This window comes from Rosa rugosa, chromosome 4 (assembly GCF_958449725.1).
Source record: "Rosa rugosa chromosome 4, drRosRugo1.1, whole genome shotgun sequence".
In the NCBI taxonomy this organism is placed as follows: Eukaryota; Viridiplantae; Streptophyta; class Magnoliopsida; order Rosales; family Rosaceae; genus Rosa; species Rosa rugosa.
In genome coordinates, this window is record NC_084823.1 from 31173975 (window position 1) to 31195155 (window position 21181).

At 36.3% G+C, this 21181-nt stretch overlaps 1 protein-coding gene and 1 pseudogene across 1 annotated transcript; one reads left to right on the plus strand and one right to left on the minus strand.

The window, feature by feature from the left end:
• Positions 1-7856: 7856 nt before the first annotated feature.
• LOC133742750 (UPF0235 protein At5g63440-like) lies at positions 7857-8488 on the minus strand (annotated as a pseudogene).
• A 4263-nt stretch (positions 8489-12751) lies between these two features.
• On the plus strand, positions 12752-19580 carry LOC133745391 (arabinosyltransferase XEG113). Its single transcript, XM_062173449.1, has 13 exons — positions 12752-13158; positions 13613-13909; positions 14057-14262; positions 14367-14472; positions 15242-15498; positions 15640-15775; positions 16321-16415; positions 16522-16575; positions 17195-17308; positions 18108-18206; positions 18282-18401; positions 18853-18939; positions 19043-19580. The coding sequence occupies exons 1-13, from the start codon at positions 13005-13007 to the stop codon at positions 19208-19210; spliced, it is 1893 nt and encodes a 630-aa protein (XP_062029433.1). The 5' UTR covers positions 12752-13004; the 3' UTR covers positions 19211-19580.
• Positions 19581-21181: the final 1601 nt, after the last annotated feature.

Below are 21181 nucleotides of genomic sequence, written 5' to 3' on the forward strand. Positions count from 1 at the left end.
TTTGCGATGCGCAAAGAGGACCGTGCGGCACTTGCTAGCAAGCAAGTCAGCCAAGTGAGTACCTTGAAGGAACAATGAAAGCCACACGATATTAAAATAGTGCTAGAGGCAAACAAGAACACAATTATATAAACGTTGGGCAACCACGAAGAACAATGAATAATCAAAAGAAAAGATCAAGGAGCAATCTCATGGGACACAGATGATTGAATAATTCCTCTTTTATTGATGGTAAGACGGTAAGTGAGGCAAAAGTACATGTGCTTATCTATACTAGTTTCGTAGTCCAAACTATGCCGACTATGAACCCCTCCCTTAAGAACATAACGGGCTTAAATAACCAAAGCAGTGGAAAACATGCACTTGTCCGAGGAGACTAAATGCTAAATAAAATAAATTACATATTTTATAAATTACCAAAACACTCCTAGCACACAAGCAACCAACCAAAGGCTTAACTAATGACCCTGGACAAGGTTGCTTGCGGCACTACAAGTGCAGCCCCTAACACATAGCTAGGTAAAATAGAGTCATCCGAATATCTATCCAAGTCAGACTTGTAATTTGTAGCAATAATTATCATGAGTTTACAACCATTTTCAGTGGACATATCTTTTTATCCCTAAGTCTCTAAAAATGAAAACAGCGTTGTGTACACAAATAAGGCGAAACTAGCTCTAGACAAGAATGTACCGCTGGACACAACTCAAATACGTTTCATTATCATCAAATTCAATTTTCTCTTAAATCATATTTTCATTCATCACTCTTTCACACTCTGAGTGCTTCTCATTAGTTCTTGAGTTTTTTTTTTGTTTCAACGAAAGATTTTCTTCTCTCTAGATTGGTATTTTATCTCCAACTTTATATGTTGAATTCCACCTTGTCTTGCACACCTAATTAAGCTTCCTTACATTTGTTTTCTTTCTAATTTTGCAGTATTCAATGATATTAACACTAGCTTTTTCAAATTTCATGGCAAACTCAAGTACCACAAAATTGTTTGTGAAAAGTTTGAACAATTATATACCCATAGCCATAAAGCAAGCCAGAAAGCTCGCAAAAATGGAATATCAAGGCTAGACACATTAAGAAAATCATTATACAATCTATTGATTTTATTGCCATGTCTTTCATTTGATCCCCATGTCATTCATTCTAAACATAAGGCTTGTTTGCATTTTTTTTTTTTTTATCTTTTCACGGATAAAACTTTCAAAAATGAAAAAACCAGGAAATATATATAGGCCATTTTCGGTAACTTTTTTAGAAATAATTTTTAAAGAATAAATTCTAAAAATTATTATAAAAAAAATGACATTATATTTCTTAAATTTGATAATTTGTTTGATAGTTTAATGTGAAAAAATATTCTCCATATTTTCTTAACTTGGAGAAGAAAAAAGTGAAAACGTCAGAGGAATTCCAATAATACACTAATCGGGTTTTTTGCTCCAAAAAACTCGGCCGGCTTGGGTCTAGTGATAGGAGCATTTTAATGCGACGTTTTAACTGCATTTCCCTACATTTTCTGCGTTATTTCCTTAATAAAACTCTGTTTAAGAAAGTTTCCATTCTTTGATTGGGAAAGTTCCTATTTGTAAAAAGTTTCTATTTTTGTAGTTTCTATTTTTCATTTTTGGAAAGTTTCCATTTTCAGTTTAGGAAAGTTGCCATTTTTCATTTTAGGAAAGTTTCTATTTTTCTTAATAGTTTCTATTTTCAGGACCTCGGAGCTAAAAAGTGGAAATGAACTCACGAATGGAAAGAGGAGCTTGCGAACGTTAAGGGGAGCAAAAATGAGAAACAATGGACCACAGAAATGAGCAGAAATGAAGAAAAGAAGTTTTCCTGCTTCAACCAGGAAACCCTACGAAAGGGAGGAGAGCTTACCAAGCAAGTTTCCAACGCAACCATGAAAAAGAAATGGAAAAATGAAGTGTTATGACGTTGGAAGGTGACAAGGCTTGAAGTTGAAGCAACAAGGCCCAAGAACTCTCAAGACTTATTGGATTTTCGGCAAAATGGATCAAAAGCCCACAAAGCCCATGCAATTAGGGTTGTGACGCAAGATTAAACCCTAGAGATCTTTTTGCCGTCCAATGCCAAGAGATAAACAAGGGAGATGGCGTGAAAATCAGAAATTAAAAGAAGATTTCGGTTGAGATTTTCTAGGGCAAATTTTTATGGAAAGAAAATATACTTGGAGACTTATCTAGGGGATTTGCCGTGAGAAACTAAGAAGAAGGAAGGAAGCAACGTGAAACCCTAGCATGAGACGCCAAGAGATTTTCTAGGGGAGACTTTTAAGGAAAGAGAATATGTGTTGAACACAAAAAGCTCTCAAAAGGTGTCTAGATTCATCCCTAGAATTCCTAAAGGAAGTTTGGCCGAAATAAAAGAGAAAAATCAGAATATTTGCAAGGGAATTTCGGCCAAGATTATTAGGGAATTAAAATGGAGTTTTGTGATTGGTTGGACCACATCATAGGGCTTACTTGGCAAGCTATCATTGGAGGAAACTATGTGGAATTTTCAGATTAATTCCATGGATTTATTAAAGGTTTACACGGCTTGGAGAGCAAGGAGGCCGTTCCCTATATATACTCTCTCATTCTCAATGTCTAGGGGTCTCCTCTCCTTTACATTTTATACTTTAGAAAAAAATCAGAAAAGTTCCTTTGTTGCCGTGAGCATCTCTCTCCATCCTCTAGAGCAAGCCATGAAGTTCAAGCAAGGCCAAGGAAGAGAAGAAGAAGCCGTGATCTATTCCTCCACCATCCACCTTTGAAGCTTGCTTTCGAGATTCAAGGGATTACAACATTAATCATTCATCCTCATCATCATCCACGGTGTAATCTGACTCTCCTTTGTTACCTTTGTTTGAATTTCGTTGGTTTTGCTTTAGTTGACATATGTGTTTGAACAAATATTAATTTCTGGAATTTTTATGATTAATTGAGAATTTTCATATTCATATATTGTAATTCGAGAGTTGCTTATGTGAGTTTGTTTGATTAAATTTGCTTTATAGATATCCTTTGTGTATTAATCTTGTGTGGTTCGAAACATATAGGGTTTATGCATAATTGTTGCTAGGTTTAAGAACATGAATCAACTTTTTGTTTTGTGTAAACTTGAATCAAAGTAGTAAAGGTTTTGGACAAAGATCGAATTTAATTGAAGAGGATTGCAATTAGGTGGACTTTTCCATACTAAGTTGTACACTTGAGTTGATAGCCTTTCTCTATGTCTAATGCGTTAAACATGTCATGATTGACTAGCTTTCTAGGGTTTGATTACATGTTTGATAGGATTAATCTAGGTGTTTTCACTTAGGTTAATTAGCATTGAAAAGTAAAAAAATAGGAAATTATTTGCTTTCGAATATTTCACATGATCAACTCCTTTCTCATGACTTAGATGAACAATATTAGGGTTTGAATTGATTTTAATCATAGTTTCGGTTTTGATCCTTGTTCTCTCATTCCATTCGTGTTTTTATGTTTTTGTGTTTTATTTGTTTTCTTAACTTAGTTAATTTTTCGAAAATCAAAACCAAAAATCCCCCCTTTTCGTAAATATGTATATATTTTGTTTTATCTTTGTGAATATGATACTTTGTTTTAATTTTAATTGTTTAATTGTTTGACAATGACAGGTGTACCCTCAATCCTCGGAATAGAACGATCCCTATTTGCTTATACTACTAACGATATTTTCAGGGTTAAATTATGCGCTTGCTCAAAGCGTATCATCTAGGGTTTGCGACTTCCTCCTCGTCCGGCGGCGCTCATGGTCGGCGTCGGTCCGCCTCGTCGTTAATGGTTGCTGTCGGACGGGTGTTTGATCACTAGGTGCTTGAAAGTCTTGTGGGATGTGCTTTTGGCTTGCGGTCTGGCTCGATAGTCTGACGATAAGCACCGGACGAAATCTAGAGCGTGGTGGGCGGCGGTGCGGCGCTGGTTGGCTTTGTCAGAGCACCTCCAGGATCGGCGACATGATGGTGGGGTGCTGGATCGGCATCTTGGAAGGCTGTGGTTCGAAGCAGCGTGGCTCAGTCGGGCTTTGGTGGTGCGTCCGGCATGGAATTGAAGCGGCGAGGTCTGACTCTGGATCGGTGGCGAGGTCTGGCATTGGATTGAGGCGGCGACGTTCGGCGGTGGTTTGCAGCGGCGAAGTCTGGCGCTGGGTAGTAGCGGTCGGCGACCAGTGTGGCTGGAGATTGATTTGGGGCTCGGGTCAGGGCACTCTTGTTGGGCCTAAGTCGGGTCTTCTCTTGGGCTGTTGGGTTGCTAGTTTTTTGGGCTGAGTTTTTGATCTAGGCCCTCTTATTTAGTTTAGTCATTTTGATTAAAATAATTCTCTTCTTTGTTAGGGAGCTATGCTTCTAGTTTTTTTTTAGTGAGCGTCATCGAGTCTAGTTTAGTCGGCCTATTTACTATGTAGTAGTTAATAGTCTATAGGCTTTCTTTTGGAGCATGGAACCGTCAAATGATTGGACCTAATCTATGTATCACTGTGCTACTACCACAAACTCTTTATCTACCCCTTGATGGTAGAGGGAGGACATGTAATGACCTTTTATGGCTTTCGATGAATGATAGTCGCCCTATTTGGGTTTGTTAAAAAAAAAAAAGTGAAAACGTCAAATTGTTGTTTTCAGTTTCTCCTAATAAAAATTGAAAAATATTTTCAATATTTACTTTTCGACGTTATGTAAATAGATCACTGAACACATTTTCACCCTAAATGAAAATACATGCAAGAAAATATTACCAAATGCCACCTAAAAATATTTGATCTTTCAACATCAACAACGTTTCTTCATATGTAAAATCTATAGTTTAAACAACAATAACACTAAATAATGACATTCACTAATTGAATGTAGAAGAGATCAATTTCATCCATTAAATGAAGGAAATGATGCACAAACAAAGCCAAATCTGAAAAGTCCTTAATAGTTATTCAAGCAAAGTCAGGATTATTGCAACAAATAATTGTTTTAGGGTTTACAACTTTTTTTTTTGACAACTTAGGGTTTACAACTTTGACAACCAAAATCACTAGAAGAAATCTAGCAGAAAGTTTTAGTGAACAGTCTTTTTTATATTGATCAATTTGCAGAAGAAACCTTAGTTGTTAAAGAAAAATGTGTTAAAAACATAGAAATAACAAAACAGAAGTGATAAATTTTGTTTTGTGCAATTGATTTTGATCTAATTGTGCACTTCTTTTGGGAACATGAGGCAGATGCCATATTCTCTATAAGGGCGGAACCAGGATTAAATGTTTGGGAGGGTCCAAAATGTAAAATTTTCTTTTGTCATCCTAAACATGAACAAATGAGTAATAGTAATTAATGTGTTTTTTTACTATTGAAGGTCTTTAGTGTTTGATTGATTGATTCATTTGATTAAATACAAACCAATTAATTATAATGAAAGATTATGGGGTTCAAGCATATCATAAAACTATGAATAGATAAAGTAAGATTAAATATAGGGAGGGTTCAATAGAGTATATATTAATCAAAATACGCTTTTGTACAAACCTGACATGAAACTCAAAAGACTCCAAAACATTGGTAAGGGTCTGGACCCCCCCTCCCCCCACGACCCTAACCTAGATCCGCCACTAATTCTCTATCCCTTTAACTTTAAACCTTGTTTTAGATAGGCTATGTTGGCATTATATTAAGAGTGTTGTTTATATGGTAAAGAGTATTTATTAATTGATACAAGATAGTAAGGAAAAGACTGAAAGTGGAGTGGGTTGCTCATACTTGCAGGATGATCTGATTTAGAAATATATTTGGGGCTCACGGTACCGGCGGGAGCAAGGGTCTTCGGTTGGGTGCTCTTTAAGATATTTTTTCTTGTGCTTAGAATTAGCATAAAAGTCATTTACTTCGCTCTCCAATTTGCTTTCGATGTAACTAGCTTCTGAAACTATTATGCATATTTTATGGTCTTGTCCTGAAGCAAAAAAGATCTAGTTGTTCTCACTTTTTTCGAAGTGCTGTAGGTGGTTGGTAGCAAGGGTCCTTCAAGGAGTTGTTTGAATATGTTTGCTCTATTTTATCCAAATATGAGATTATTTTGGTGTTGCTACTTTGTAGTCCAATTTGGCAAGCTAGGAATGAAGAAGTGTTCCGGCATAAATTTGTTAGTGCCCAACATTTATTGTCTCAAGTTCTTCATCTCCATACTCAATTCTTATCTACTTCCCTAGTTTCTCATCAATCTTCTCACCCAACTAGTCGTCTTGATTATTGGGTCAACCACACTTTCCCTTATTTAAACTAAATATGGATGGAGCAATTAATTATGCAACAAGTGTTGTAGCAATGAATATGCAATTCTGCAGAATAAGGAATAAAATAGGAGAGCTCTTACCAGCATTTTCAAAATGGATGCATGGAACTTTTAGTGCTAAAGTTATTGAGATTTATGATGTTGCATTGGGTTTACAATCTATATTTCAAGCAAATTTTCACTCTACTAAAGATTGATATTTTGTAGATGCTGAATGATCTCTATAAGGAAGATGTATATTAGTTAGTGGAAAGTGTGCTAATAGAGGATGTGAACTCAATGTTCTGCTAGGCAGCTCATGTTCTAACTTCCAATGCACTTTCGTTATTTGCATTGCAAATTTGATTAAGGGATGAGCCGCAATAACTCACCAATGTACTCATAGTTAATGTACTTGTCTATGGATTTCTTATTCTAAAAAAATAAGAGAAGAAAAAAAAATCCACAAAAGAAAAAACTAATGCTACAAAGTCTAAATCACGTGATATTAGGCATATATTTTTTCTTGCCAAAAAATCACAAATGATCATTGAGTTTTGACTCATTTGATATTTAACTTACTCACATTTCAAAAATATCACTTAACTCACTCACTTTCTATGTTGTTATTCATTTTCGTCACTGTAGTTAAGTCCCTCGTTACAAAATGTTAAAATTGAGGGTAGCTTTGTCTAACACCAAAGAATAACTTTAACAAAAATAAAAAATAAAAAATTCAGACTCTAACAACCCAAAACCAACATCGCAAACCCGATCACCCATGAACCCAACCCGATATGATCTCTTCCTTGAAGCAACCAAAAGACGTCTACTTGGTAGCATTAGCTTCATCTTGACACCGCGAGTCGATCCATGGTCTTTGAATCTCTATTTGAATTCACGAGAAGGTGAATCGAGAGAAGAAAGTCCTTAATGGTTTTTGTCTATTGTTTTGCATTTTTTAGGGACTGTGACTACAATTGGCAAGAACCCAGGTACCCATCTCATTCGCTCCTCATGCTCTCTAGGTAGCAAGCGTTAGATTTCATATTGAGTGGGGGATATACGAAGTCTGGGTCTACTACAATGGTGGTTTGATTTAGGGATTTTTTTTTTCTTCTAAGTCTTCTTTCTCTCTTAATGCTTTCTCAGTATTGCCTCCTACTATGTTCCTTGAGAAGAAATTCTGAATGTAGCCATCACTAAATTAAATAGAGTTTGTTGTTTATTTCTCATCTCGTGGTCTCTATTTTGCTATTGATTGCCGCTTACTTGTTTTGTGTTTCTATAGAATTAACCATGGCAGAAGCTTTGGTTCTGCCTGTGAACTATAGTAATCATGTGCTTAGGTCTTCTCATTCTTTTTATCTTCTGGTTAGTGATGTGGATTTATGGATGAAGAACATCTTCATTGGTTTGCTTGACCAATTTGTTTGATTAAAAATGGGAGTTGAATTTCACATTGCACCCTAACACAAAATAATATGAATCCCTGAAGGTTTAGTTAACACATTTATTGTTCATTACAATTGTCATTTGAATTGTACAGCCTCAAGGTTACATAGCCTCTAGAAGTTTCTCATATACTTGTCTAGTGGATAAATCTTCCACCACAAGAAGTTTTGAATTGTTATTCCATCCTCTCTACAGAGTCATCTGACTCTGTCTAAGACCCAATACTTTTACCATAAATTCCAAAAATTTATTATTTACTTCTCCTCTAGCTGTCGTTATAGCAACAGTAACTTTAACATCATCTGCATTGACTGTTGTAAATAATGAGCGTTGTGCACGATCTTCCACTTCTATAGCTACTTGAACAAGTCCTCCATCTATTTGTGATATGCCGGGTGACACGGGAGCATCATGTGGGTTGGTTTCAGCAGCAACTGTGCTAGGAGCACGAAGCACCGTCATTAACATAAATGAAAGCAGTACATTCCAAATCTTTTTCTACATGATACATAAAAGATAAAGAGTGCACAACCAACACAGTTCATATGAAACTACTTCTCTAATATTCCTTCACCCCTTTTCGAAATAACTTTTCCACCCTCACTAATTTTTAGCATTGCAAGGTGTTTGGTCTTGTCCAAGATATAAGCTTTGTCTGTCTTCTTTTTTATGAAGAGGTGATCGAGATCCACAGTGTTTGTAGTAATAAATGAAGAGATCATAGTCAGGTCCATCTGGAGTTGCGTCCTCGCTCGAGTACGTGTTGCTATTTGGAAGGTCGCATTGTATAACTAACAAATGTTTAATATAATATCTAACAAAAGATACTTTATAAGTAATTATTTATGATTTGACAAAGGTACCCTTGACAAATAGTTATATTTATAAAATTTTAACGGTCAATTTGACGGCAATGATTAAAGTGATTAACAGTGTAAAAAGTGAGTGAGTAAGTGTTATTTTTGAAATATAAGTGAGTTATGTGTCGAATGAATCAAAACTTATTATAGCAAATTACCATAAACTACAAACTCAACAAAACTTTTCCCATGCGCAGACCTGTTTTTTTTTCATATCCTTGCGGTACCGTAGCAGGCCCATGCGGCATTTTTCTTCTATTTTAAATTAGTTTCTGTTAACGTGTAAATTACCAAACTGACCTTTACAGAGTTAGTGTGATTTAACGCTACTGACCTTCAATATCATACTGAAGAATACTTCATTCTTATCTTTGTTCTTTTCTTTGATTGTATTGTTTCTCTCTAGAGTTCAATTTGTTGGCTAATAAGTCATTTTGCATCTACATATATTCAATTTGTTGAATGTGACAGTAAGCCCAGTTTTCTCTATCCCATAAATCAATCTCTTCCCACCCATTATGACATGAAATAGAGATTGATCATCAGTAACTAAGTGTTTCCAGTTTGAGCTGAGAAAACTGATATTAGAAGTAAATAGAAAAATGGGATATACAAGCTCAAAATTTGATCATAATTAACAATAGTCAACCTAAAGTCACATAACTTTAGACACTCATCTAATAGAGCATAATGTATATTCCCAAAACGACATTTTCTTTAGCTTTCCCTATATTTTCTTTGTTCCAATTGGTACGTCCTCTTGGTCTATTGTAGCAACCATCCTCTTTTGCCATTGCAATTAATCTGTGTATTATGAGAAATGCAAATATATGAGTACTGACCCTCAGTAGTTTGTTGACCCTTAGTAGTGTACTGACCCTTAATATTTTACTGACCCTCAATTTGATTAAGAAAATATCCACAGAACAATACTAACTGCAATAATAAGGTCAAATATCCACAGAGCCTATAGGTAGACATAATTGCAATGACCTTCCCATAAAGTAAAGCTAAGAAACCTGTCTAAAAATGCAAGCTCAACTGAACCCATAATAGAATTGAGTTCAATACCTCATGCAATCAAGCGAATGCACTCATAAAGCTGAACCTATTGATCCTCATAAATAAACATCAAATAAGGTTGCAATACACATAGGGTTACTGACCCTCAATAGGCTGATCCTCAATAGCAATACACATGGTTTTCTAACTTCAGTTACACCATTCACAATCTCAAACCTCTTAATCAACCATCACATACAGAAAGACACATATGCCATCATTGCATAAAGTAATCATTATGGAACATAAACTCGATATAATTCGGCACCATTATGTATCCAAACATTTTAAGACCTATCTAAGTAACACCATACTGACTTACAACAACATTATCCAACAGAGCATGTCAATTATGAAGATCACAAAAAAATAGAATAATCAGCCTCTCTATTCTACAAAGCTCCAGCAACATCATCATGCCAATTCGAAACACTCAATTATGAAAACCAGAACCAATAGCTATTCTTCTAACACAAGTTTGAGGACAATAAACATGGTGTTAGTGAAAAGGGCTAAAGTCTGTTTAGTCCTTGTACTATGCCTCTCTCATCGTTTCAGTCCCTGACATTCTAATTTAATCTGAAAAGTCCCTGAGGTCTCAATTTCCGTCTAATAGGTCATTTCCGCGGGAAATTAGGAATTGACATTGGGTGAAATGTCCAATATACCCCTCAGTTATTTTTTTTTTTTTCCTTTTTAATTTCTTTTTTTTCTTGTTTCTTTTTTCTTTTTCCTTTTTAATTTCTTTTTTTTTCTTTTTTCTTTTTAATTTCTTTTTTTTTTCCTTTTTAATTTCTTTTTTTTCTTTTTCCTTTTATTTTTCTTTTTTTCCTTTTTCCATTGTAATTTCTTTTTTCTTTTTTCTTTTTAATTTATTTTTTCCTTTTTTTATTTTCTTTTTTCCTTTTTAATTTCTTTTTTCCTTTTTAATGACCATCGTATTCTGCTGCATCAGTAGCGCCACGTCGGCGAACCAATCCAGATCGACCCGAAACTCTAATTCTTGTTCTCCACGCCAGCGGCCATTTTTCTTTTCCATCATTATTCTTCTTCTTCACTTCTGGTTTTTGTCAACTTGGCCATCAAAAACCACCATTTCAACCAAACCCAAAATCCAAATCACCATTTTGAGCAAGACCCAAACACCTCAGAGTTTGAAAAAATGGTAGTTTTCAGTGAAAAGTTAAAAAATGGTAATTTACAGTTGAAAGTTTCCAAATTGAGGCTTGATGTGGAGAGAGAAAGTGGGATTTGAGTGGGAGAGAGAGAAGTAGGCTGTGAGAACAAGAGGGGAGTGGTTTAGCGGCGAATTTCCGAGCTGATTGGGAAACAGATGGGTTGTGGAGTTTGATCGGAATGAGATTGGTGGGTTGAGGAAGTAGAAAGTATGCAAAACGAAAAAGAAAAAAGAACTTAAAAAGGAAAAAAAATTAAAAAGGAACAAGAAAAAAAGAAGAAATAGCAAAAAAGAAATTAAAAAGGAAAAATAAAAAAGGAAAAAAAGAAATTAAAAAGCAAAAGAGAAATGAAAAAGAAAAAAGAAAAAAGAAAAAACGAAAAAAAGAAATTAAAAAGGAAAAAGAAAAAAATGAAAAAAAGAAATTAAAAAGGAAAAAGAAAAAAGAAAAAAAAAGAAATTAAAATGGAAAAAGGAAAAAAATAAAAATAAAAAAAGGAAAAAGAAAAAAGAAATTAAAAAGGAAAAAAATAAATTAAAAAGGAAAAAAAAGAAAAAAGAAATAACTGAGGGATATATTGGACATTTCACCCAAGGCCAATTCCTAATTTCCCGCGGAAAGGACCTATTAGACGGAAATTGAGACCTCAGGGACTTTTCAGATTAAATTGGAATGTCAGGAACTGAAACGATGAGAGAGGCATAGTACAGGGACTAAACAGACTTTAGCTCTAGTGAAAATCATGAATCTAAGGCTGCTGACCCTCAGAAACTAAAGCTCATACAATTCATTTTGCACTATTGAGTCACAAAACTCATCATTTTCCATCATAACAAGCAAATCTCAGAAAATAAAGCTACTGACCCTCAGAAACTAAAGTGATGATCTTTAGAGGGTTCATAAAATCATAGATCTCACATATTGCAACATTTTAATGCTACTGACTCTTAATAATCATAGATTGCACATATTGCAAGCATTTTAATGGTACTGACTCTCAATAAGCTCATACAATTCATCATCAGTCACATAACATCAAGTTTCGCTGCCTAGTGACTCATCTTAATTGATACTAACCTTGCTTTTTGGTGGATTTGCAAGTTGAGAACAAACCCTAGTTTCGCTGCGTTCCTTGCCGGTAGATTTGCAGGCCAAGACCAAAAAATATCTTCTCCGTCTAGCTTCGCCGCCTAGCTTCACCGTCTCGCTTCGCCGCCTTGCTTCTCCGATCTCTTTGCTGCCTCGCTTCTCCGATCTCTTCGCTACCTCGCTTATCCTCCTAGCTTCACCGCATCGCTTCTCCCCCTCGCTTCTCCGCCTAGCTTCACTGTCTTGCTTCGCCGCCTTGCTTCTCCAATCGCTTTGCCACCTCACTTCTCCGCCAAGCTTCACCGCGTCGCTTCTCTGATCGCTTCGCCTCCTCGCTTCTCCTCCTAGCTTTGCTATGTCACTTCTCGAGGCGCTTCACCGCCTAGCTTCGTCGGTGAGCTTCTCAGATCTAGAGAGGATTTTGATTTTGGGAGAAATGGCTAATATTGGTGTTAATGGCATGTTGCGTAATTTCTTTAAACTTTGAGTACTCTTTCTCTCATCAAGTTTCAATGAGTTAACAACCCGCTAGTATTTTTGGCCGCACGGACTTCCGGAATACGGAGCCTGCTCTTGGTAAATATATGTGATTATTTGTAGTTATTGGTAAAAAGCTCAACTTATTAACCATACATACCAAGTCTATTTTTTATATATTTTTTATGAGAAGGTATGATCGTGCTAACAAATTATTTCGAAATTCTATTGTTACCCTTATGTATTTAAAAAATTTAATTTTTGGCTTGACTAAATGAGAATCCCCAAAAAACAAATAGGATTAAGATATGGTGCAAAAATGGACCGAGTAAAATAAAACAAGAGGGAACATGGAGCCTGAGAGTTGACCTTGGCAGGCAGAAGTGATCTGTTTATGGAGAGAATTAAACGAAGTGAATTAAACCCTCCTCAGATTCAGATTTATTGGCTTTGAAATTAGGGGGTTGTCTTTCTTGCTTCGAGTTCTTGTTCCTTCCCAAGAAGAAAGAAAGAAGACGATGGTGATCAACGTGGGCATGATAGTCATCATATAAACTAATAACCAGAAAGCCCAAGAAGAAACAATGGGTTGGAGAAATGCGTTCGATAACTCGAAGCCACTGTTCGTGGCTGTATACGCCACCGTCATTGTTGGGATTCTCTTCTCATCTTTGTATGTCATATCCGCCATTTACTCCGGCAAGGCTGCTACATTTTCCGCCACCTCCTTTCAGAACAGTCAGTCTTTTCTTTCTCCCTATTTTGCCCTTTTCAATTCCCCACTGACCCCATTCATTCTGTTAGTCACTGTTTCTTATTCATGTGCTTCAATTCATATATGGGTTAAATTCGGAAATGGGTTCTGGAGATTTCAGTTGCCCCTTCAATAATTCAAATGAGCAGAGCTAAAGAACTGAACTTTTTTTTTTTTTTTTTAATCAAGGAAGACTCCATTCATGCTTGTTGATATAAAATGGGATTTGGGTAACTATCTGCTTTAAGTATTATATATGTTCAGCACAGAAAGATGGAAACTTTGATTTCCAGACTAGAGTTATTGTCTCATTGATGTCTTAGAATACTATAGTCTGTTTGGCACTGTTATGATGTTTTGTGCTTGTTCATTATCTATGAGCTCAGTCTTCTTTCCTTTGAGTGTGGTTTACTTATGTCTCTGCACAAATTGTTACAGATGTTGGTTCTTCGTCTTTAGAGCAAGCACCCAATGTTTCACAACCGGGGATTGTTCAAGGGGTGTCCACACCTAAATTCGAGAGTCAAAATGTGTCGATGAGGCCTATTTGGGAAGCTCCCCCACGCACAAAGAAAATGCCACGGTTGAAGACTTTTAGACTGACCAAAGAACTGGTTCAGCAAAGAGTGAAGGATAATGTAGTTATAGTGACGTTTGGTAACTATGCATTTATGGATTTTATCCTGACATGGGTTAAGCACTTGACTGATCTGGGGATTTCTAACCTTCTCGTTGGTAAGCGACCATATGATAAGCTGTGGAATTTTATTCTTTTTGGTCTTTTGAATTTCTTTACATTTCTTGTACCATTTCCTGTTAGAAAAAGAAATGTGCTTGTAATTTTTATGCATGCATTAAGGGAATTGTTACTGAATGGCTTAGGTGCAATGGATACCAAACTGTTGGAGGCTTTGTATTGGAAAGGTGTTCCAGTATTTGATATGGGCAGCCATATGAGCACAATAGATGTTGGATGGGGATCGCCGACATTCCATAAGATGGGAAGAGAAAAAGTTATACTGATAGACTCAATCCTCCCGTATGGTTTTGAGCTCTTGATGTGTGATACAGACATGGTTTGGTTAAAGGTACTTTTGTGCTTGTCCTTTAGTTCTGAATCTTTTGACTTGTTTGATTTAAAATTTAAGCGTTGTTAATTTCTAATGCATCATTTACAATCTTCCTGGAACAGAACCCTCTTCCATTTCTTGCCCGCTATCCTGAAGCAGATGTCCTAACGTCCAGTGATCAAGTTGTACCAACAGTAGCTGATGATAGGCTGGACATCTGGCAACAAGGTGAAGATCTTATAGAAGAATACTTCTCCTTTTTTCTCTGTTTAATTGAAGCATCTAAAACCCCCTTAATTTGTACACATGGATGAGATGTTTGGAGCTATGTCATATGGAGAAATATGTGAATACTTGTGGAGAAATATGTGAATACTTGCACAAGATGTGGTGACATGAAACTGTTTCCAGTGAGAAAAATTAACTATGCCAACATTTTGAAGGGAGTCTACCCCTTATGGGTACTATTATTTTTAAAATATGATCTCAACGCTCCTTGTTACTGTAGATGCCTTCACTAGAGTACCTATAATATTTTGTTACTCATGTTTCTGTTTAATGCTTGTTACTGTAGATGCCTTCACTAGAGTACCTATAATATTTTGTTACTCATGTTTCTGTTTAATGCTTTGGGTGCTTCTTCATAGACATACCGTGTTAGACTAGTATATTAAAAGGTATAAGTGTAGCGTACTATAGAATACGTACACATGTCATATGTTGTCCTAAACTAAAAGATTGACGCAATGTTATATCTGAGTATGAATCTGCAACCTTCAGCAAATTATATGTTTTAAAAGGTCACACCCTAGCCTGATACTTCTATACATCCCGACTTCTACTCTAGCTTGATCTTTAAACTTTGAACAGTACAATTCTCTGTTACATTTTTCTGTTGTATATGTTGAATTGCTGTGTTATTATTCTTTTTCGTGATCAATAAGGTTATAGTCATCTCACATACAGAGATTTAATGTCGTGTCTTTACCTGTAACAGTTGGTGCTGCCTATAATATTGGAATTTTCCACTGGCGGCCAACAGACCCTGCTAAAAAATTGGCTAAAGAATGGAAAGATATGCTTCTAGCTGATGACAAGATATGGGACCAGAATGGGTTTAATGATCTCGTAAGGAAGCAGTTAGGACCATCTGTTGATGGAGAAAGTGAACTTGTATATGCTTATGATGGAAGTCTCAAGCTAGGAATTTTGCCTGCGAGTATATTTTGTAGTGGGCATACATATTTTGTCCAGGTAGGTACTATAGTTTGACTTTGAGAAGTTTAGATGTTATATCTTCTTATTTAAAGTTTCTTATCTCACTTGGAACTATTCCATGTAAGCATAGAAGACAGTTCGAAAACAAGTCCTAAGCCTTTTAGACTTTAATGGCAGGCCATGTACCAGCAATTGAGGTTGGAGCCGTATGCAGTGCATACCACGTTCCAGTATGCGGGTACTGATGGAAAGCGCCACCGACTACGTGAAGGAATGGTTTTCTATGACCCGCCAGAATACTATGATGCACCAGGTACAAATGGAAAATGCACTAATGATTGTGCCATACATTACAGATCTTCTCAATTTTCTTGGACTGCATTTGTCTTGAACTTGCTTGCTTCAGTCAAAGTAAAACATTGCAATCTTATGTCTTGGCACCCTCTTAGTAAATGTTTCCTACCAATCTCACTGAACTCTCGTTCATACAAGTTTACAGTTTTGAAATTTATTCTTCTAAGGTAGCGTTTAGTTGCTTGAGTGAACACTGGGATGAAATGGAACCAAAATAAGACGACAAAAAATTAGATGGCAACTACTTAAAGTAGAAAGTATTGCAAAATGGTCATTCCCACAGTACTGCCAGCTCATCCCAATATGTTCATTCCCAAGGACCAAACACTACTTGGTACTTAATTTCCTTGAAAATTTCCGCTTTATCAGAATTCTAAAGGTTTTCATATAAACTAAAAAGTAGGGCAGGGGTTTGAATATATTGATTTTTAACTCTGCCATTTGTTCATATTGTTCAATGAATGGTCATGCCACTAATGCTGTATTCTTTGGATACTTATGCAGGGGGGTTTTTGACTTTTAAGCCATCTATTCCTAAGATCTTGTTACTTGAGGGGCAGCATACTGTTGAATCACATTTTGCTCTTGTTAATTACCAAGTATGCCTGTACTAATCTGGTTTCACTAAATTTTACCATTTGTCTGGATATTGCACTATTGCATCTTATATATATATATATTTATATGCTATCTGATTTTGTTCAGATAAAACAAATAAGGACGGCACTTGCTATTGCTTCTGTGTTAAATCGCACCCTGGTAAGACCAATTTCAGTTCAGTTCACATTTTGCTGGACTAAAATGGTTTCCGTGTATAACTTTTAGTTCGGAGTTATTTGAAGGATTTTCAGTTTTATTTCTTTGGATAGAGTGGAGTCAAATTGCAAATTTTTATTCACGATTATTATAATAGTTGAAGCAATTGTCATCATCGATTACTACTATACTAGTGTACTTAGGTTAAACTCACCTGAAATTGATTCTCATGATACTGATTCTCTTGTTAAATAGATTATAAAGTGATGGAAACTGGGATTTGTGTCCATTCATATTTTTGACATGTGTATGTTTATGTGTATCATATGTACCCGAAAATGTGATAAGAAAAAGAAATTCCCTTAGTATTAATCGTAGATCTGCAAGTTTGACAAAATGATAGAATGCTGACGGTCCTTGTTATAATGTATAACTGTGTTGGGAATATAAATATCCCATATTGAGTATTCTAAACCTTGCATCTCAATGTATGAAACTTTGGGCCTCTTCATTCATTACCAATTGGTGTTGCGTATTGAGTATTCTAAATGTATGAAACGATGCATTGAATGCATATGGAGGTTATGTTTTAATCTCCATTTCTGTTCTTTGTGATTTTTAGGTCATGCCTCCACTATGGTGCAGGTTGGACAGGCTGTGGTTTCCCCACCCTGGAGTTCTCGAGGGATCTTTGACTAGACAGCCTTTTCTTTGCCCTCTAGACCATGTATTTGAGGTATGCCCTGTCTCCTGGAGTTGATTTCAAATAGCTGTTATGTTTTGTTCCTCAACTGAAAAATTCTTTGAAGAAGTTTCTTTGGAGAGGATGGTGGAGAGGATCACCGTCATACGTTCCTACTAAAGCAGCATTTGTGCTAAAACAACTGGATATTTGTCGCATTTTTAAAATCAACACAGCTAATAGATTAGCTCATGGATTTTGCCATAGTGTTTCATTTGTTTGAAGTAGTGGTTCTAGTGAATTGATAACAGTGCCACTGGAGAAATGTAGTGATTATATATTCTTGTGTTGATCAACATTGCATCCCTGAATTTTAACCTACCAAATATATCTTTCCCTGTTCACTTCTAAAATTTGTAAAGGACTGTTTAGAACTCTATGTCCGTTATTATTGTCTAGAAGAAGAAGAAGATAAGTTTTAGAACCATCAGTTGAGTTTTCTGAATGAAGCATATTATGATGTCCCATTCTTGTTTTCGAGGTCTTCCAAGAGGGTCTTGTTCTGGAAGTGTGTGTTATCTTTTTATTTGTTGTGATGGTATGGGTATTAGGGCTTGCCCATTGGTTTGTTGCTTAGTTCGTACGGAAGCCAGAATAATCCTACTAGTTGGACTATATCCTTTTTAAGGAAAATTAAACATACACCTCCACCCTGTGGTAACTTTTATCCGCAATTTACGTTATTTTTCCATGTGGATTCTTTTATGGGTTATAGAGTTCCAAAATAGTTAAACAAAGGGGATTGTCATCAGGTTTAGACAATGAAACCTAAGGCAAGTTTTTGGTGGTGCAGGTAAATGTCATGCTCAAGGAACTGCCAGTGGAAGAATTTGGGCCCCAGATCAATATTAGAGAGTACTCATTCTTTGACAATCCATTGATGCCAAAACAGGTAAACGAGTAGAAAGGAGTTTAAGTCAAAGTATCTCTAGTCTTGCCGCGTCAGCATTTAACAATTTTGTTTCAGGTGAAAGATTCATGGCTTGAAGTCCAGCTTTGTCGAGAAGGAATTCGAGACTGTCTGGCATCAAATAATACAAGCCCATCAGGAGTGCTCAGATTTCCAAAGAGAAGCAGTGAAGAGACGGTACTGAGAATACACACAATTAGTAGCATGTGTTAACCTCTTGTCTCATTTACTACATTCTAGATTAGCTACTCTTTACAAAATCTTTTATAGCTAAACCTGCATTAATCAAATCAATTGGAGTTGACCTTGGCCTATGAAGCTTGTCCTCTTTAAGCCCCCTCACAAAGACTATGATTTACCCATGTCATTTTTTGGTACTAGCATGTATCATGTTCAACATTATACCGAACAAACTATAGCTCATGAACTGGTCAGAGAGTAAGCTGGCCTTTGAAGTGAAAAAGTACTATGATAGTATAGTATATGTGGTCGGACCTATTTGAGATTGTGAAATAATTATTCTGGATCCTTTTTATTTTCTTTAACCGTGCAATGTCTGTATTTGAGTTATGATGTTCCTTCAGCCCATGTAACTTGTGATGATTCTGCATTTCTTTTGTATGTACAGTTAAAGACAGTATTTTCCTTGTTCAAAGATGTCAAAGTAATTCAGTTTTCATCAATGCAAGATGCGTTCCTTGGTTTTGCTGACAAGGTAAGTCTTTTCATTTCTTTGACCTTTGGTTTCATACAGGCTAAACCTGTAGACCTGTTTAGTTGCTATTTGTTGATGCTGTGCGAAATTATTCTATTCTCAGATAAGGGAAGAGAGATTCAGGAATCGCGTGAAGCGATACGTTGGTATATGGTGTTGTGTAGCTGAACATACTCCTGGCCACATATATTATGACATGTACTGGGATGAGAAACCAGGTTGGAAACCTATCCCACCTCAAAACCCACAGGATGACCACCCACCACCGTGAAAACCTTGCTACAAAGATATATTCGTCAAACAAAATACAAGCACAGCATGGTGGAGAAATACAGAAACATGCGTCTTACAACCGAACCCTGATTAACTTAATTGTCATTGAAATGAAACAAAGAGGACTGCATCCATGATTGTAAATGGAAGAGGCTGTATCCACCCTATTAAGAATGTAATTTTGATGCAGAGAAACGATTATGTGTTGTATCAGTAAAGAGTCCCGTTGGACATGTATCAATATGTCCACAGCTCACAGAACAGAACCAAAGTCTTTTGACGCATTTCATATGGTAGGAAAACCCAAAAAATTAACACATGTATGCTACTTGGCTTCTATGTAGCAATAAATGACATCTCCCCAGAAATGTTCCTTTTCAAAGTTTCTAACCCCTTCTTGAGGCACTGTGTGCTTATAGGACAACATTCTTTCTGAGCTGTGTACCCCAAGTTAGTACGCTTCCTGTAAAGCTGTCACAATAACTAATAGGAAGAATACAATTTTTTTTTTTTTTTTTGAAACAATTTAACTCTCCAACACACCCCTGATGGCAGTGAGATTTGAATTCATGACCTCTACGGTGTTAATTAGACTAGCTAACCAACAGGCCACGGCTCACCGAAGAATACAACTTTGAGACGCTGAACAAATTCCCTAGACTGTTGTTATAGATAGTGTCGCGTACGGTTTCTTTGAGAAGGGTGTAATACTACCACATATCAGGCCCGACCAGCTGCCTATATCTCTAGGTTCCAAGCTATCTGCCCGCCCTGTCTACCTCGGGCAGACGGTGGTAGCTCGACCGTAGGAAGAGGAGAGTTTGTCTTTTTGCTTACTATTTTTTGACTTCATTGGTATCCTATTGTTATGCATGCGAACACTTAAATTTTTGTCTGTGTTGTATTTTGATACTTTAATTTACTAAACTATCTTCAGCCGAATATATTTTGATTATGGCATTCGCATCACTTGATCAGTTCAGTTCATCATGATATCATCAACTGATTTATTGACTTGCTCATACGATTATTTCAGTTAGTGGAAATAATCATTTTATCTACCGTGTGATAGTGAATTATGATAAGGGATATGAGAACCATATGTAATCTCTGCATGGCTGCATCTTTGAGCCTTTCATACATGATTATTTTTTAGCCACAAAAGTTGCAAAGAAAAAAAGAAGACTAGCTTTAGAACTGAAACTGGCTACCGAACTAGGTGCAGAAAATATGTTCGAGAAAAAGTGGCATAGACAAATTAGTCCTGATAATTTCTCAATAATTTCTCCTACCACTGAAATTTCAACGGAAGTGATGATACGCAAAGAGTTGTGTGAAATCCTTTACGATACTAATGGTAGGGATTGTCCTACAATAATAGAGTGCGTACAATAGTAATGCATGCGACCAATATTAGTATTACCAACTCTTCGTTGAAGGTTAATGATGGATCGGTGGATATGCACAATGTAGTAAGGCATGCTGATAAGGGGTTTAAAGAAAGAATGAGCATAGTCATTGTGTGTGAAAATAGCAAATGTGATGGACATTGGCGAGATTTGAATGTGAACTGGCTTAATCTCAATATTGTTACTACGTGGTGCAAGCAAATACAACTTAGCCAGACTGTGAAGTTACTTTGCTCGATCATGTCTGCGATTTCGAGCTTCAAAGCAATGGAGTCAGGTAAGTAGACTGTTAGTTGCGCTGATTATTGAGTTGATGGACTTCCATATCAGATACGGTTCTGTTAATAAAAATATGCAATTGTTTGCTAGAATGATTGTGTAGAATATCAGTAGGGGGCAGGTGAGTTTGCATGATAATTGGGAACTGCTTACCAATAAGGGCATATGATTTATTAATAGTACGTGTCTTGGTGCATAATAGAAGTTGAAGCTAGGGTGGGGTGTTCATCGCCAGAACAAGCTGCCAAAGATGAAAGGCATCGCAGCTGTTCTCTAATTGA

Bases quoted from the DNA above. Each gene is read 5' to 3' on its own strand.
- LOC133745391 (XM_062173449.1), top strand. From the start codon at position 13,005: ATGGGTTGGAGAAATGCGTTCGATAACTCGAAGCCACTGTTCGTGGCT. The intron at 13,159-13,612 runs GTCAGTCTTTTC...AAATTGTTACAG, and splicing joins CGCCACCTCCTTTCAGAACA to ATGTTGGTTCTTCGTCTTTA. The intron at 14,263-14,366 runs GTACTTTTGTGC...TTCCTGGAACAG, and splicing joins CAGACATGGTTTGGTTAAAG to AACCCTCTTCCATTTCTTGC.